The sequence below is a fragment of the Phodopus roborovskii genome, unplaced genomic scaffold (assembly GCF_943737965.1).
Source record: "Phodopus roborovskii unplaced genomic scaffold, PHOROB, whole genome shotgun sequence".
In the NCBI taxonomy this organism is placed as follows: domain Eukaryota; kingdom Metazoa; phylum Chordata; class Mammalia; order Rodentia; family Cricetidae; genus Phodopus; species Phodopus roborovskii.
This window is the reverse complement of record NW_026126418.1, coordinates 54,520,458-54,540,240: the sequence shown is the minus strand read 5'-3', so window position 1 is coordinate 54,540,240 and position 19,783 is coordinate 54,520,458. Positions and strand designations below refer to the sequence as shown.

Genomic DNA, 19,783 nt, shown 5'->3' with positions numbered 1-19,783 from the left:
TAATACTTATAGATAAATTCTTGGTGGGTCCTAATTTGTATTTCAGTTGTTCCCTCTTTTTAATTTGTCCTTCATAACGACAGATTTGGTGCTAGAAACATGACTTAGTCAGTGAAATGCTTGCGGTGCAAGCATGAAGACCTGTATTTGTATCTTCAGCAACCACAGCACTTAAAAAGCTGGGTGTGTTGATATGTAGCTGTAATCCCAGCACTAGCAAAACAAAGACAAGAGAAACCTTGGAGCTCTCTGTGTGGCCAGCCTGCCTGGCTGAATCTTTGAGCTCCAGGTTCAGTGAGAGACCCTATCTCAAGATATAAAGTGGAGAATGATTGAGGAGGACACCTGATATGACTTTAGGCTTTCACATATGTGTGTAGACATTTGTGTTCATACACATGTACATACATATACTACACATTCATGAAACACAAAATGAGTAAATGAATGAATGAATACATGAAAAGGAAAACTGTTCTTCATTGGAAATTGATACAGATGGGTGTTTAAGTGATAAGCGGGAAGAGGGTGTGTGAATTCCACTAGAAATTGGTTTTCAGATTTAGTAGAAAGCCAGGGGTTAGAATTGTTGACTACTGACTCACCCACCAGCCAGCTGCTTCACTGAGAATGACTGATGGCTGCAGTTGTTTCCATGTCCTTTGAACTTCATTTTGTCTTCACTCCTTTTCTTCCTGGCTCTTCCCTTCTCCACTTAGTATGCAGGTACACTTTGAGTATGGAAAGGGACTGTTAACTAAAGCTTCTGTGTCTTGATCCCAGGTTTCTGTGCTCAGGGATAGTTCTGAACCAGTTGAGACTCACTTAGATTCTGGCATTCTCAGTAATTTTTAACTTGTAAGAAAGCATCTTATCATTGGACCATCTTTCAGTATTATTATCTCAGAAGTTTAACTCATGTTTAAATGTTTCGTAAGTCCTGTAATAATTGTAGTTCCTTGAATTAATTCTAGTTCCATGAATGTTTATTCTTCCAAGAACACTGAATGAAAAGGTTTTATGGGAGAATGTAGGATGGTATTTAAGATATGCTAGCAAAGCCCCAGTGTTTTTTAATAAGACTTTTTATTTAAAACACAGGTATTAATATTGGAAAGGTACAGAAAAGATTAGCCTGGCCCCCAGAATGCAGTGGAAACCATGTGGATTTGTGAGGAATGTAAGCAAGGAGATATCATTTTGTTAATCTCACATTGCCAAATTTAAAGTGAATACTTTATTTACTCTTCCTCAGTTCTGTGATCCCACATCATCATGCTCCTGGACTTAAAAAGCTCTTCATTCTCTCATCTTAGGAAATGCAATTTTTCAGGCTTCTACTTTATGTAGGTAGAAACATATTAGAAAGTAGTTTGTTCACCTATACAGTACAGCTGATTAGTTAATGATTATGATTGAAGTAAACATGATATTGTATAAGTGAATTCATGAAATTTTATGAACTGGTAATTTTCAAGTTTGTCTTTTTCCTTCCTTCGTTCGTTCCTTCCTTTCTTCCTTCCTTCCTTCCTTCCTTCCTTCCTTCCTTCCTTCCTTCCTTCCTTCACAGAACTTGAGCCTGGGTAAGGACAGATATTCATTCATTCATTCATTCATTCATTCATTCATTCTGTCATATTTTTGGAGGCAAGTAAGTTCAAGAACAGGGTGTTAGCATCTGGTGTAGTTCTTCCTACATCTTTATGTGGCACAGAGCAAGAGGAAGAACATACTTTCAAGGGCCGCTTTTTATGACAGTGGAAATCTGGCACGCTTCACATTTGACTGCACCTCTAGTACCTTTCAACAGAACTTTTGGAAGGGACACAATTCAAGCCATGGTCTGTAAACCTTTCCAAAAGCCTTTTCTTAGATCTCATTCAAATTAAGAGTGGGGAATGCATCATGGCCCAAGAGAACTGATGTTTAAAGAAAGTGTACGTGTCTGGTATGAACTGCATTTGACCAGAGTCAGATAATGAAAGGTCTTCTGAGATTTGTTAGAGATCTTGATTGTGAGATCTGTAACAGTAGGAAGCTCCTGAATAAGTAAAGGCAGAGGAGCGGCTTAATTTTGTTTGGCTTAGTAAAATTTGTCTGGTTTCTGGATGAATAATTGATTGAATGGGGTAAGGTAGAAGCCAAAGGAGGGTGTACATATCTCACATTCTAAGAACAGACAAGAATTTTAAATTCAGTTAACACTTCCTTAACGACAACAAAGAAACTAGCTTAGATTTTCTAACTGTATTGCTTATGAGTTAAATTACAGGTGACTTGATTTCATTTTTTTTTAAAAATGATTATTTATTACTTATTTTCATTCTATGTGCATTCATGTTTTGCCTGAATGTATGAGGGTGTTAAATCTTGGAACAGTAGTTACAGACAGTTATGAGTTGCCATGTGGGTGCTGGGTCCTGTGGAACCTGGGTCCTCTGTAAGAGCAGCAGAGCCATCTCTTCATCCCCCTGATTTTTTTTTTTTTTTTTTTTTTTTTTTTTTTTGAGGGAGAAGGGAGCTTCAGTTATAAATTCTTAATCGACAGCCTTAGGTAATAATGACTGAATACTAGCAGAAACAGGTATTTTTATGGTGAGTATGAGTGTTGTTTTAGTGTCTTTATAGAGACTTACTTTCCGTGGTATCCTTATTACTATAATACCATCAAGGAGTTAGTGTGGCCATTGGCTCAACAAGCAGCAATGACAACTGTGTTAGGATGGGAAATGATGTTCCTTATCTTTTATATAACTTATGTTCTAAGTAATGTTCAAGATAAAATCATACTTTTCTATAGTCATCCTACCTGACATTTTCTTTAGTAAAATGCATTAATAAGGATGCATGCAGGTCTTTGATTTCCTGTTCACTATTCCTGGCTTGTATGAAAAAATTAGAAAGGACTTCAGTTAATCTTCAGAGGAATTAAATATTTTTGAGCTATTTATTTATTTGTGCTTGTTTCTATCTCTCTCTCCCTCTCTCCCTCTCTCCCTGTCCCTCTCCTTCTCTTCCTCTTCCTGTCCCTCTCTCCTTCTCTCCCTCTCCCTGCCCCTCTCCCTGACCCTTTTCCCCTCTCCCTCTCCCTCCCTCCTTACCCCTCCTCTCTCCCTCCCTCCGCGCGCGTGTGTGTGTGTGTGTGTGTGTGTGTGTGTGTGTGTGTGTGTGTATGTGTGCACACGCCAGAAGTTGACATTGAATGTCTATCTCAGTTGTTTTCCAACTTACTTTTGAGACAGGATCTTTTGCTGAATGCTAAACCCAGGGACTTGCTTGATTGTCTGGACTTGCTGGCCAATGAATCCTAGGGGTCAGTTCCTCATGCTTGTGTGGACTGAGTCATCTCTCCATTCTTGCTTTTTGAGTTTAATTCTACTTTCTACTTTCATTGTTTCATTGTTTCTTTACTCCCAGGTCTGATGGGAGATGTCATTCTGTAAATATGTTTCTCATAGTGGTTAATGAATAAAGCACTGTTGGCCAATAGGAAAAGACGATAGGAGGGACTAGGAGACAAGGAGGAAAGAGGAAGGAGTAAGGAGGAGTCAAGATGGAAGACAGAGAGAGTAGAACGCTTGTGGCCTCTCTCCTCTGGTAAGATAAGACCATGTGGAGATTAATAGAAATGGGTTAATACTTAAGGCAGAGCTAGCCAATAAGAAACAAGTAACTGGCCAACAACATTATATCAAATACAGAGTCTCGGTGTGTTAATTGGGGCTGGCACAGTGGTGGGACCAGACCAGTGGCAGGCAGAAAAAAAACCTTACTCCTTACAGTTAAGATATTTAAAATTACTCTTTTTTAAGTGTTTCTGATAATGCCAAATATCAAAATGCCTGGCATTAGTCAGCTCTGTATTCAGTTCGCTGTGGAGGAAAACACTGAAAACTAGACATGTTTGTGAGCAACTGGATGGAAGTTATTCCTTAGGTGTGAGAAGATGAAAGCCTCCTTTACTATGCTATGAAACTGAGGGAAGCAGAGGCGTGGTCTCTGGATTCTGTTGTCAGTCCTTTCAATACCAGTGACTACATTGTAAGTGTGGATTTACATTCTTTTTTATGGGGTTAGTTTACTGTGGCTTTGAAGGTCCCATCCCATCCCCCTCTATTTAGTCCTTTTTCTTTCATTGTTTTTTTTTTATAATTTTTTATTTAATTTTATATAACAAATTCCAATTAAATGAAAACAAACATTTATACACAATATTTGGGAATTTGGGCGTCGTTCTTTCCAAACTACTTCCTGCTGGTAAGGGGCGCTGTCTTGGGGGATTCGAAGAAGATTCAGATATCCTAGCTGTAGTCTGTAGGGCTGTTTTGTCCAGCTGTTTTGTTTTTTTGATGAATCTTAAAATACCATTCTTTTTAAAAGAATCTTCCTAAGAGGCTCAGCCTGGTCTTGAACTTCCAACCTTCCTGTCTCAGCTTCTAGAGTGTTGAAACTATCTGGCCTGACACCTGAGTTTTCTCTATGACAGGAGCTATCAGATGTGGACTGTTCATTTGTGATGCTACATGTGGACTTGGAGCATTTTGGATTCAAACCCTTGGTGATGGAGATTACAGTTGAACTCTTACTGTTATATAGATGGAAACTTTCATTGAAAGAACTTTTCAATACTTGTGTTAAATGGGATTTTTAAATGTGGTTTCACCAAACAACAACTAAATGAAAGTAAAAATTACCTTTTTGTAGTGGTGGTTCAAAGTGAAAGTAACACTTGATGAAGAGTTGTCATTTGATTGCTTAATAAAATAATTGGCATTTTGTATAATGTTGAAATGTAAAGCTAAATCAATAAATTTAGTATATTTTGAATAGAATCAGGTATATTAAAAGGTTTGTGTGTGTTTGTATATATATATAATATGTATATATATTATATATAGCATATATATTTAAACATTTTTACATATAGCTTCCCAGGGTTGGAATTCAGGTTGTCAAGCTTAATGATTAAAAACCTTTACCCATTAGGTCATTATGCTAACCCGGTATATTTTTTTGTTAAACAATTTAAAAATATTGTTGGAAAAAATTAGGTATATTTCATATTGAGCATTAGTTTTCTATTCATTTATGAGAGCTTTTTAATTATTTTATGCATATGAATGTTTTGCATTCATGTGTATATGTGACCTATGTGCTGGCCTGGTGTCTAAGGAGGTCAGAACAGGGCATTGGAACCCTTGAGGATGAACATACAATTGTGAGCAGCCATGTGGCTGCTATGAATTGAATCTGGGTCCTCTGGAAGAGCAATGGGTGCTTTTAACCACTGAGCTATCTCTCCAGCCATGAAAGCTTTTACGTTTCTGGATATGACTACTTAACAGTAACAGTGAAGGACTACTAAATAATTTCTACTTGAAATAATACACACACGCACACATGCTTGCACTTCTACTTATAAGGTTTGTTAATGTGCTGACCATGCTAAAGTCATTCATTTGCATAGTATTGCACAGAATATTTTGATACTATTTTATTTTTTTAATTTGTGCAATAAGATGGTTTGAATAAAAAGTTTTCAGTTTATTTGATCTGTTTTTGTTAGCTGATTCTCTGGACTTCTTTCTAGTCTGTCCCTAGAGTGGCAGGAACAGTGAAAGGGACATAGGAATTGCTTCTCAAATTATGATATTTTAAACATCATTGCCTGTGAGAGATACAACATATCTTTAAATGTGTACACATTGTGGAATAACTAAGACACATTGATGTACATGTGTATTCCTACATAGACTTAAAAATCATACCCCCCAATGCCATATATAACTAATTAAAATCAATGGTTATCAGTGAGTAGCTCACTCAATAACATAGCTCTAACTCTAGTGTATGTATTTATTTTGTATTCTCAGGGATTTGTTCTTAGCTTCAAGAATGAACTGAGTTTTGAGTTGCCAAACATTTTTTTTTTCCTTGATCAGGCGCATTCAGGGTGGTATGGCCTTAGCTGAGGGCCAAAAAATTTTTTCCTTAAAGTTGTTTTATACATAGGAAAATCATGAGAGGATAAGGTTGGTTACAGCGCTCTGAAAAATGTTCTTTTAATTAGGAAAAAATGTTACCTGCAATTTTTAATCATAAGTATTTTATTTCCTGTTTAGTACATGATGGATTTTACTCATTATATTTTGCTATTTATCACTCACTAAGTATTGTGTATGTTGGAGGGCAAGTAAGATGGGTAGTCTTATACTAAGCATGTTTTTACAAAGTAAATTAGTATTATTTTTACTCAAAACTATTGGCTGCATAGCTCTATAAAATGGGTAGGATTTTTTTTTTCATATTGAGATTAAGACATTGTAACTAATACTTCATAAAAGGCAAAACTTAACAAATAGAAACTGTTGAAAATAATATTAAGAAAACATGAAACAGAGTAATTACTCAATTTCATATCTAGATATTATGTGGACGTCTATATATCTTTGTGCATTAGTTCATCAAATGTTGATTTTCATGTATTATCCTAGATATGAGTTTCCAGTCAGGAATAAAATAATTTTTCCTTGCCAGAAAAAACTGGCAGTTTGATAGTAGGCAGGGCCATCCATCAGTCATCAGCATATGGACATATGCCATTTCAGCCCATTTCAGTAGTATAGCTTTCCCAGTCATTAAACTGTTTGTTTATGCTTTTTTTTTTTTATAATTCAATATTCCTTTGAAAAAAGTTGTGTACATTTGGAATGTATAGCATGTTTGGAGATAATGTATACATTGTAGAATGTCTAAGTCATGTTAATTTACATGCATTACTTCATAGATTTAAATCTTAACATTCAGCAACATTCTGACATGGAAAAAGATACTTGCACACACATGCAAACATGCACACACAAACTGACTATCAGTGAATAGGGGCTAGGAAAACAGCTCAATGGCATGTGGTAGACTTTAGGTTTGTTCCTTAGAGCTGCAAAACACACGAATAATAATAAAATAAATCATTGTGTGATGTTTTTTATTTGAAAGTTTTTATATGAGTTTATTAAAATTATAAAAATAACAGGTATAAATTTTTACATTGGAATAATGAGCACTTTGAGAGAAGGGAGGAATAATGATAGTCAGGTTTTTAGGGTTTTGCTTGTGTACCATAAGAAAATTTGAAAATAGATACATATATGAGATTTAGCCTGCAAAGTTTCTGAAAGTGTTGGTGTTTAAGAAATTGCTAAATTAATAATGGCAAGGAAGGAACTCAAAAGTAGAGTTGCTTAAACAGAAGAGTATAATCCCTTCAGGAATTATTATTATAAAAGCTAACTTTCCTCATTGCATTGCTTTGTTCATTTATTAAAAGTAGACTGGTTTGCGTGGATCTGTTTCTGACTTTTTGTCTGCATCACACATATCTGGAATCTTCCTGTACTATGTATCACATTGCCTTTATGTTTTGTAGCCATGTTGTAAACCTTACCATTGGAAAAGTAAGGAATGACTTCTCCAGTTTTATTCTTAAAAAAACTATTCTCTAATAACCTGGTTTATATCTGCAAATAGGTTTGTTGAGATTTTGATATAATTTAATTAAATATGAACATAAATTTAGGGAGGATTGTCATCTTTGCTATTTTAAAGTTTCTAATACATGAAAATTGGATGCCTCTGCAAGTGTTTGGATCTTTTAGTCCATTAGCATTTTACAGTTTCACCACATTTGTGTTTTGTTAGATTATGTTAATTTCTAAATATTTTATTTTCTTTAAAGAGATGAAGTATATCTGGTCTTAAACATTTTAGATTTCAGTTTCATTTTTGTTCATTGTCAGTATATAGAAGAGCAACTCATTTTGTTGTTGTATCTTGTCACTTATTAATTCTAGCAGGTTTTCTTTTATGTAGAATCCTTGGAAAGTTTTAGAAAAGTAATAATGTTATCTGAAAATACAATTTTTATTTTTCTTTTCTCTGCAATATTTGTGTCTCATTTTGTGGCAGAAATCAGAACAATCAGTCTATCTTAAATAAAGGGTAAGAGGAGTATGAACGATGTGTCTTTGTCTCTGATCTTAGCCTGAAATCTTCCTCATTATGTATAGCCATTATATGCAATGCCCTTGGTGGGCTTTTTGGTAGATCCTCTTTATGATGTTAAGGGATTCTTTCCTATTCTTAGTTTGCAGTTTGTTTTTTATTATAAATGGGTGTTAAATTTTGTCTGATGTGTTTTCTGTGTTGATTTATATGGTCATACTATTTTTCATTTTTATTTTCTTGATTTGGTAGACTGCACTGAGTAAGTTTGATTGCTGAACCAGCCTTGTGTAATAGCTAAAGTAAACCTGTTGTTGTGTCTTAGTTCTTTTTCTTTCTTTTTTTAAAAATTACATAATTAGATTTCATTTATTAAACTTTTGTTGAGAAGTTTTGTATTCAAGTTAGTGAAAAATACTGGTCTGTTTTTTCTTGCATGCTGTTTGTTACTTTATATCAGTATAATACAATTTCAAAATTGTACTGAAATTAATTGATTAAATTAATTTTGACTTTGAAAATAAATGAGGAATCAGTAGGTCTTTTGTATCTGAATGAGATTGTGTATAAAATTAATATTGGCATATTACTTTAATATTTGGTATTAAAAAACTCAAAATTCTGTTTAAATACAGTCTTTTAGTTTAAATTTCCTTTCTCATGGAAAAGTATTTTTGATTTCATTGTCTTGGGTGTTTTATGACCCAGTAGTCTACTAAATTTGTGATCTGGTGTAGAGTTCTTTTATTTTTTTCCCCAGTGGTACAAAAATGGAGCAGTTAGTGCTAGTCATCAATAAAGAAGTACTTTATACAGAAAAATTATGTAAGTTTCTCACTTTGTGACTAGAGTTGCTGATTTACTATAATTAGGCAGAATTATGGATCTGGAGAAAAATTTGGACAATGAATGATCCTGTTTCATTTTATATGTGTAGAAAGAGGTAGTGAAGGATTTGTTTTCTTGTTCAAGGTCACAGAAGAGGTTGTAGGTTCAAGTTGTTAACTAGGGAGCATCATTATGTCTTCCCTGAGATTTTGCAGGAGAAAAAGAAAAGGAGCACATATATGGATATATAAATATGCATGTGTGTATGCAATATGTGTATGTTTATATGTCTCCTAAATGCACTATTTAGCTATTTCTTTTCCAGGACGTAGAAAATTACTTTGAGTTACAAAAATGTATGAAACAGGATTCATGGATGTACCATACTGCAAACTTTTATGCTTACTTATATCTTTTAAAAATGGCAGTCTTAACTATTTGCAATTATTTTGGTAGAATAAATTTAGGCATAGAGGTTTAACACTTAAGAAAGCTTTAGACTATGCCATCTTAGCAATAACTTTTTTAAAAAATTTTTTTTATAGAATTATACTTTTGAAGTCTCAGTGTGAACATTAGAGTATAAGAATGTACAGTTAGATATTTAGTATATTTTCATAAGTATCATGTTTAATTTATTGTTCAGTTATGGATGTATGGGACAGAGGGTAATTACATATTACTTTTAGGAGTGAGGAAGATTATCTTAAGTTTCCTCTTAAGCAATTTTATTTACTTATGGAAGAAAAAATGATTGTCTGGATCTAGAAATTTACCTCCAAATGTACTTAACTTTAAAGGATAAGTGTTGGAAGTAATTTTACAGTCATTGAAGTGATCATCAATCTGGTTTTGTCTATACGAGGAGGAACAAGTATTTCCCCTTTCTTGTCATCCCTTTTGTATGACAAAATTCTGTTCAGACAAATCTTCAGACTCACTCTCAGTAGAATATTCAGGAAGGTACTATTCATTGACTGGAAAACAAAGGTGCAGCCCATTTGGTACTTAGGCTACAAGCAGTGTTTGTTTTGGTCAGATTTAATTTAGGATAATTCCTGTGCTTCAATAGACTCTTCATTTGAAGATTGAAAATAGTTTTAAAGTGCTTGTTTGTTTGTTTATAGGGTGAGTGAAATGGACAGAAATACACAGAACACTCATCTCTAGCAAATCAAGGACAGATTAGCCAGCCTGTTTGAATTAGTAATGGCAATGCTTTAAAAGAGGGAGTTGCTGATCACACAACCCCTGGGCCAGATGTATCCCAGAATGAATTTCTACATTTAAGTGTTTGGAGAAAATATCAAGGATAATATTTTGTAAGATTCAAAAGTTACAGAAAGTTTAGTTTTTAATTTGCATAAATAAAGTTTTATTGGAACACAAACTATGTTCATTCATTTACTGTCTATGGATACTTTTGTACTTTACAAGCAGAGTAGTTGCAACAGACCATATGGCCTGCAAAGCCTAAAATACACACTGTCTGGACCTTTACAAAAAAGTTTGCCATCCCTGTTTTAAGATAAGAGTGTGGGCAGTACTTGCTTTTAGAATTTTTGGTACAAGAGAAACTTGGTTTGCTCATGTTTTGAAGAAGTTTCAAAAAAAGAAATAACTTAAAAAATGACTGTTAATGTGTGCAGATAAATAGTAATAGCAGACCTTGTATAGAATTAGAGTTATCAGTATAGTTTGTAGTATGTTATTTCATGATGCATTCCTGCACATAGATACTACAAACCCATTAAGTGCATCTCTCTTAGTACATTGTAGAACAGCTGTTCTCACGATTTTGGCTCTGAAAATTCAGAAACTTGTCATAGCTTAGTGTTACTGGGGCAACATACCAACCATCCATGACTTAAAACATTTATTCTGGATCCCAGTTTCATTGTCTTACTCACTTGTTGGTTGGTTTCATTGCTGTGGACTTGAGTACAGATGTGAACATCATAACTGGGAACATATGTAATCAAGCCACTCACCTCCTGCTATACAGGAAACAGAGTGAGGACTGGGGAGAAGGAATATTGTGCTGCAAGTGACCTCTTCCTGCAACTAGGCCCCTGTGGGAATCTTACAAAAATACCATACTATAGGACTCCATTATGGAATTAATTCATTGATTAGGTCAGAAGCCTCAATATCTCGTCACCTCTCAATAACACTCCCAGTTGGGGACCAAAAATATGAGCCTTTTGAGTTGATATTTCCTGTCCATGAGATAATTGCACCAGATAATTTTTTTGTTTTTAAATGTAGATGGTCTGTTTTTCATGTTAGAAATGAGCACATTTTAAAATGGCAATTTGTTTAAGAATAGCAAGTGTTCATTCTATGTAAGTAAAAGACGAAATCTTTATGAAAAATATTTTCTAAAGCAAAAAGATATGTGACATTTTTTTCTTAACTTTCATGATTGTTTTAATAGAAAGTAATGGGTTTCTTTATTCAGCTACTCTTGTATGTTACTTTGGTTGTTATATTTTTCTGATCTGACCATACAAAAGATGAATACTGTTGTAATAATTTATTTAGATGTTTGTATAGTTGTCTCTGATATAATGCCAAATTCAAGAAATAGTCTCTTATTTTGATGATCCATCTTTCACCTTTAATGAGTTTTTACACGGGTGCTCCTGTAACTTTACATTAATTCTTTCAAAAATTATTGGTTCTCTGAATTATATGTATCTTCTGGATGTTGACTCACTTTATTATTCAGAATTCAAAGGCACTATTTGTTACTATTACCACTGACCTCACTATGACATTGATATCCTAATGCTAGTAGGTTTAGGTCTTCCACAATGCCTGTTCTTACTAGCAGATTAAAATTTTGTCCTTGGTGGTGCATATTAATATGAATTGCTTTACTTGAGTTAATGGATTACTTTTGAGAGCATGTCTGTAAGATTCCAAAGTCTCCATGGCCCTACTTTGTTTAGTCTATACAGTTGAGAGCCTTACTATATAGGAGAAGTGTGTTTGCTTAGATTGTATTTTGTTGCACAAAATATTGAAAAAGAGGTCTGTGGAAGAGATGAAATATAGTAAAATTAATGATTTTTGCTACTCTTTGTATTCTTAGATGAAGCTGATGTTGTCAAGAGAAATCTTGTGATATATGTGGCTAATCAGATTATTATGATTATTTTTATGTTTAAAGTGTGGGGATTAATTTAGCAACATAAATACAAAATTGCAACACTGGGGGACAGTAAACTATTGACATTGCAACAAGAGTGCCTTAAGTGGCTGCCTTTTTTCAAAACAGATATTAAGAGTTGTATAGTTACACTAAGTTATTCTGTTATCTTACAGGTGCTATACTTGGTAGATCAGAAACTCAGGAGTGTCTTTTCTTTAATGCTAATTGGGAAAGAGACAGAACCAATCAAACTGGTGTTGAGCCTTGTTATGGTGACAAAGATAAACGACGGCATTGTTTTGCTACCTGGAAGAATATTTCTGGTTCCATTGAAATAGTGAAACAAGGTTGTTGGCTGGATGACATCAACTGCTATGACAGGTAAGAATGTACTTAATTTTTGTGATGGAGTTCAGTGACTTTCCTTCTGTTTGTCCTGCCTTGAAAAGGCAAAGATCAATGCATGGGGTTTGCACGTTAGTGCTTATTGCTGTTTTCAAGATGAAATGATGAAGACCAGGATAACATGAACCAATGACTAGCTCTTTCTTTCAAGTTAATAAACATGTAATGTTTCTTTATTTTTGATATACTACAGATAGTGAGACCTCTTATATGTGAATATTTTCTCACTATCATATTACATTATAAGCTTTAATACCAATTTAAAAATCACTTTAAAAGAAAGTATATGTGTTGAAAAGTCTATCTTCAAAGAGGATAATGTTTGATGGCAGTATTTAATTTCCATTCATTTTCCTTCTTTATATATCTGGAAGAAATCGATCTTCTTTCTCCAACCCCTTTTTGTCTTGCAAAGTAGGTAGATTTGTGTGTGTGTGTGTGTATGTGTTTTAAACCCCAAGAGACATTTAATTTGATATTCAAAAATGTATCAGAACTAAAAACTCATACAAAGCTATATTTTCTTTAATAGACCTTTTAAAAAAATTTTTTTTTTTCTGGAAATAACATAAATGGCCATGCTATTGAGTACTTCTGATCTTTCTTTTAGAAGGGATGTTGATATTAAGTGATGATCATTTTCCTGCCCTAGCCATAGCTTTTCCACTAGAGATAGATGGTATAGAGTGGTGGAGGCCTGTAGCCCTAAGTAACCAGCTGTTTTGGACCAAAAAAGTTGTGTAGTATCTGTTGACCACTATATATGTTCTAGGAGCCTCAGTTACCTGGAATTGATTGCTTAGCCATATGACACCTTAGCTATGCATTGAATAAATTATGAAAATTAAGTTAGTTCTACTTCATGAAATATTCAAGTATAATCATTTAGATATATGTTTAATACTTAGGTAATGCTTCTGAGTCTGTAAGTTTTCCAAGAATTGTTTATTTCATTCTTTACCTCCACTTTTCTGAGTTTCATTGTCTCTACTAATAGAGGTGCATAACTGAGTGCTATTTGCTATTATAAAAGGGGATGGGAAGCTACTAGAAAAAAATGAACGGTCATCTTTATTCTAACTGACTTTTATCAGTTCATATTAGGAAGCTGTGTGTGTGTGTAAAATGAAAACTACTCTACTTCTAACCTCTAAATCTAGCATTTTACTTATGTGAGAACCAGGCAGTTCTGAAATGCTTAGTGACCCATTTGTCAGAGTCTCATAGACTCTGCATTACCCAGTGTAAAGTGCTTGTATAAGTGATAACTATACCAATTTTGATTCTGGGGATCAAATGCTAATATAGAAACTCATGGATACTATTTTGTTTGTATGTTTGTTTGAGGCAGGGTTTCTCTCTATATCTTTGGAGCGTGTCCTAGAGCTGACTTTGTAGAACAGGCTGGTCTTGAACTACAGAGATCCACCTGTCTCTCCTCCCCCCCCCCCCCAAGTGCAGGGATTAAAGGCATGTGCCACCAGCTCCCAGTGTAAATACAATTTTTATGCTCTGAATTTAATTGAAAACAAAAAACAAACAAAAAAAAAGAAAGAAAGAAAGAAAGAAAGAAAGAGAAAAAAAAAAGAAAAAGAAACATATAAGGGTAGTAAGAAACGAGAGAGGAAATTTAGTGTATTTCTTTTTAGTTCTTAGAGGCATGACTATATATTAATTTTTAAATTACACATTATAAATTATGAAAACAGCTTTCATTTACCTTTTAATTTCTTCTAAGTAGACATTAATAGATTCTCTTTAGTGCTTGATGTTGGTAAAATGATCAGCTCTTAACTTCAACTCTTATCTGTAGTTGTCTTAGCCATAGTGTTGCTGAATGCTACACAAAGCAGTGTGTGCTGAATCTTTAGGTTAATTGATGTTTACCAGCAATATTTAAAAGGATAGGTGGATATAGCTGTTTCTTAGTAGTTGAATGGAGCTTGATTCTCGGGGCTAAGTCCATGTCTTTTCAATCAGTTCTTGTGTGGAAGGCTGTTTTTTGCATTTTAGTTTAGTCAGCCTGATTCTGTTAAGTCTGAGTTATAAAGTCCTATGTAATTGTTGTTCACATTCTCTGCATTTTTGTTCTTAAAATCACAACCTTGTTTTTCTGTTCAGGGATCATAAATCTATTAATATGAAGAAAACGACACTCCCAAAGCTAGTTCGTGTCTCTGATGCTGAAATATATTCCATTCATGAGATACAAGCTCACATCACTTAGTGTATGTGTGTATTTATTTAGTTTTATATCTAGTTTTTAGTTTTTAATGTCACAAAATGCGGAAGTTTCATTTCCCATGAGCAAATTGCCTCACTGATTTTATGTTCTTCTTCTCGCTTCTCTAATAATTAAAAAAACAAAGGAGATAGTTACCGTAGATTGCTCATTACAAACCACATTAAAGCAGTAGTCTCAGGAAGTCAGTGTGATCATCATAAACTCAGATGTTTGTTTATTTTTTTTCTACTGTGGTTTAGTAGTAGAAGTCTAGAACAGTTTTATTTTCCAGACTCAGTCATTGGATCATTGGATACTCAGAAATTCCTTCAATTTCAATATAGTGACTCTTGTCTCAGAAGAAACATATCTGTTGTAGGGCCAGTATAATGATATTGGTGTTAATTATTCTTTTTTTTCTTTTTGTTTTTAAATAGGACTGATTGTATTGAAAAAAAGGACAGCCCTGAAGTGTACTTTTGTTGCTGTGAGGGCAATATGTGTAATGAAAAGTTCTCTTATTTTCCGGAGATGGAAGTCACACAGCGTAAGTGTATAGTGAAAAATACATGCTTGTTCTGCTAGTAGATTGAAAAGAAAATATATTTGTGTTGTTGGAGTAATTTATTACTACTTCCTTATATATCATTCCCCCCCCATCTGACTATATGCTAACTACTTATGATAGGAATATAAACCAAATCTGAACCATTTCCTATTCCCTCTTCCACAGCCACTTCAAATCCTGTTACACCGAAGCCACCCTATTACAACATCTTGCTGTATTCCTTGGTACCACTTATGTTGATTGCAGGGATTGTCATTTGTGCATTTTGGGTGTATAGACATCACAAGATGGCGTACCCTCCAGTACTTGTTCCTACTCAAGTAAGTTATTGTCCTATATTTTCTGTTACACATTTCATATTTTAAAGAAGTATTAGCAGAGGTATAGCTTAGTAACATATTTTGGAGTGTTTAATGTCATAAGAATTATAGTTAATTGCAGACTTGGTCATTTTGTATGTCATAAACTTCTAGAGGTTGAAGTAGAGTGTTGATGTTCCTATTCTCTTCTACAGAGTGGCACTGTTCTTCCATTTCTTTAAGTATGGCATGTATTCTGCTTGCATCTTGAAGTAATTTTTGAGGAAGAAGAGGTCTTAGAATCTCCTTTGCCTTTTCCATACTATTCTCTATTCATATTTGAAACCTTTTTAAAGACCGTTTGCCAAAACACCCTTTGACTGTTAGAACTGATATGGAAAGCTAGCCAATAAAGTATAGAATAGGGGGCCTTTGTAAAGGCTTTAGAGATATATATCTGTAAAGATCTTTTACATAAAAGTTGCAGAGAAATATTTTTTACCATGTATTACTAGTACTTCAGGTTTGTTTACAGCATTAAAAAATGTCTTTAATTTTCACTTCAGAAATATTTCTGAAAATAGGTATACTAGGTAATCAGATTAAATTCCCTGAATTTTCTTTATTATCTAGTATGTAGTGTGCTGTCACTGGTCTAGTGCTACATAGGACTTTTCGTGGAAGTGGCTAATATCCTACATGCTCAAGAAAGCTGGTAACTTGTTGATACTTCCTTGAGCCATCTTTAAATTCTAATTTTTATTCTGTTTCTTTTAACTCTTTAGAATACCTTGGGCCTTCACTGTGTTTTTCTAATATTAGTAGGCTAAATGGTAAAGCTTGATAAAAGAAAATAGGAAAATCCAGTATTTTAATGTTAAGAACAATTCCTGTGTCTAAGCATTATTTATATAATGCACCAGCAGTCTGTTGAATCAGCTCATTGATTTCTATAACCTTCGAAAGATGTATGTGGGAAAATAATCCCAGTGGTAAATAACTTTTGAGTACTCTGTCAGTGTGACTTTACAATTTTTAGTATCTACATTTAGAAGAGAAATTACCCTTAATTCATAAATGTGATAAAATAACTTAAGAATATTTAAGGGACATTCTATATAATTTATGGAATTTGTGTTAATTGAAATTTTGAGCAATAATATAATGCTATAGATAGAACATTTAGGTATATCCAATGCTGGTGTGAGAGTGTGGCTAACTTGTGTGTGTGTGTGTGTGTGTGTGTGTGTGTGTGTGTGTGTGTGAGATAGTGGTCTATACATTAGATGACTTTCCTAGGAAGTACTAATTAATTGAAGGGTTTAACACTTTTTTTTTTTTTTTTAAAGAAGAAGAGACACTGTTACTATTCATAAGTAATAACCCAAGATCTGGTAATAAATATTCCCCTCTGGGTTTTAGATATTTGTTGCTGTTTATACTCTTCTGCATGTTTAAGAATGCAGAAAAATTAGGAAGTTTTGTTGGTTGAATAACTTGGCATAGACAAGTTTTTTATAAAAAATACATTACAGGACTAACTTTAAAGTTTGCTTGAATTTTAAACTGTGTGTAAAATGGCATTGTCTTTTGTGTGGACTCTCACTCTAGTCACCTGAGAATGTCTCTGAAACAGTATAGCTGTATGCTTTAAGTCTATTTTTGGTGAGAGGTTTATGCAAATTTTATAATTCTTTTCCAAAGGCTCTTTTTAAATTTAAAAATAATTGGAGATAATTACATCAAGCATTTGCTGAACATTTAAATGCTTATTCTAGGGTGCTGTTATGAATAATTATACACAGACACCTGTGTGTGTGTGTGTGTGTGTGTGTGTGTGTATGTGTATGTATGTTTGTATATGGATTCTTTTCAGTGATTTCTAAATTGTGATACTAGTATGTAAGGATAATCTTTGGGATTTGTTAAAATATTCACATTCCTGGATCATACTCATGAATATGTAGAATGGGGCTGTGGATAAAATATTTAATAAGCACTGGCTTAATTTTATCTCATAGGACTTAATATGTAGTATTAAATTATAGATAAACTGTGATTTATAAAAACTCACAAGTGTCAGAGCTGGAATTTAAACCCAGATGTTCTTCAAGTTTTGCTCCTTTTTCTTTTCTGTTTGCTCCTCTCATCAGAAAGCAGATCCTTCTGTATACTATTTAGGTAATTCAGTAATATCTGTGGCACCTCTGTATCATGTTGTTGTTTGATTTACCTTTCTGCTTTAGATGCTGAGTAGTTTGTGTATCTACTAAGATGAGCCCTAGCATCATTTCCTGTTAGCCTCTTATGAAGATAAAAGAACATATATAACAGCTATACAGAAAACTTAGGTGCTTTCCTTTGAATTTTTGAAAATTTAAATATATTTTTGAACATGATTGGATCACAGACAGAAATTCCTGGCTAATGGTTTGATTCTGCAGTGTGCACTCATTGTTTTGAAGTAGGAATGAGTAGTTAGTGAGAAACACTGCACGTGAGGACATGCCTGCATTTTACCCACTAGGTATCCACCTTCCCAGTTAAAAGACCTGTTAGGAAAAGATCTTTCTATTTTGCCAAGGGTATCTGGAACATTTTCTTTTCACCCTTTTTAAGTGATTTAGGAAAATTACCTAGTATTTTTTTACTACTTAGAGAAACTTTCAAATATTTAGCTCATAGCTGGTTTATGTATAAACTGGTACCATGTAAGGAATTGACCTTGTCAGGATCAATAAGCAGGTATTGTCAGTTAAGTAATGGGAGTCATCATGGTAAAGACACCATCTATTTTTTTTTATTTATTTTTTATTTTTTGGTCTATATTAGTATTACTTTAAGTGATATTAGGATGTACTTTAAAATCTGGTTCTTTTTAATTAGTGTTACTTATAATGAACAAAAAAAATTTGCTCTAAAATAATTTAACATGATTAAGGATACAAAAAGACAAAATACTTTTTGCTTAATAGTTGAAGTTGCTGATCTTTCTTGATAACTTATAGCTACAGTGTTTTCCTGTTGTTTCATGGTATCACTGCTATCATAGTCATCTGGGATGAAAGTATTGGAGAAACTACTCCTTTTAGCCCTGTCATTTCCCAGGGCGCATTCACCACCTTTCATCCTGATGGTATTGTTTTAGAATGTTACTGCCCCTGAGGCTGATGACCCTATAATCTTATATCTATTCTTCTTACTTTCATGCTCTCCTTTTATTTCTATTGCTAGAACAATATTTTGCATGTTGGATTATGTTGCTCCTGTGATTAAAAGTACTCAAGGGCTCTTACTACTTTGTACCCCATGAAGTATAGTTCATTACATACCATCTTTCAATTCTTTCTCTGTAGTATACACCAAATAATCCAGCATGTGCATCTAAAGCTGTATTTATGTGCTTCCTGAGATGATTGAGAAAGTACCACTCAATTTATTTTCTTTCCTATGTGCTTCAGGTAAATAGTCCTAGGAGAGAAAAGCTCGTACTATTCTCTATACATACTGTATATCATAGTTCATTATTCCACTAGGTTGTAAGCCTCTTGAAAATAAAGACAAGTATAAAACAACTGTGTTTCTAGTGTTTGTGAGGAATGATCATCCGGTAAGCACTGAATGCTGAGTTGAGTTTGTTTTGTGTAGAGTCACATTGAGACAATAACATTATTCATGGAATTCCTTTAATAAACAGCTTTGTCTTGAGCTAAATCTTGAGGCTGTATTTTTGGAACATGTACAATTAGTTGAAGTATTCATAGCTTTTACAAGACAGTGAATGATCAAACTCAAGAAAAGCTTCTCGCTTTGTACTATATAGGTCATTTTTCTTTTGCTTATGCTGAAACTCTTTCCACACATAGGAGCTCACACCGAGTAAACTGAAGGCAAACTGGTTTTTCTTGTGATAGTGAGTCATGAATATGAGACAGACACTTGATGGACTCTTATTAAGCCTTATTGTGGTAAAGAGTTAATGTGGTTTCACTAAAACTGTGAGCTTAAGTTTCCTATTTAAGACCTATGTTCATGTTGATAAAATCTACTGTTTGCTCAAGTGGATATTAGAATCTAGAAATGACTTACCTTAAATGAGGTATGAAGTTAGCTTTTTGCTCATTTTAGAAAGCTATATAAATAGCACTTTAGTATTGCACAATTGTTCTTTTTAAAGTGACATCAGCTTCCTTAGTCCAGGTATCATGACATTTTGTCTAGTTGTTGGTTTGAGTTGGAGTAAGGGTTTTCAGATGTTGGGGATCCCTGAGTTGAGTATACACAGTAATCTCATTGACCTT

At 33.8% G+C, this 19,783-nt stretch overlaps 1 protein-coding gene across 2 annotated transcripts in view; it reads left to right on the top strand.

Annotated features, from left to right (window-relative positions):
* Acvr2a (activin A receptor type 2A) overlaps positions 1-19,783 on the top strand; it is a 69,657-nt gene that overhangs the window by 28,509 nt on the left and 21,365 nt on the right. For both annotated transcript variants that reach the window (XM_051184728.1, XM_051184727.1), the window contains exons 2-4: positions 12,160-12,367; positions 15,053-15,162; positions 15,349-15,503. In XM_051184728.1, coding sequence (XP_051040685.1) covers positions 12,160-12,367; positions 15,053-15,162; positions 15,349-15,503 — 473 coding nt within the window. The remainder of the gene's footprint in view (positions 1-12,159; positions 12,368-15,052; positions 15,163-15,348; positions 15,504-19,783) is intronic.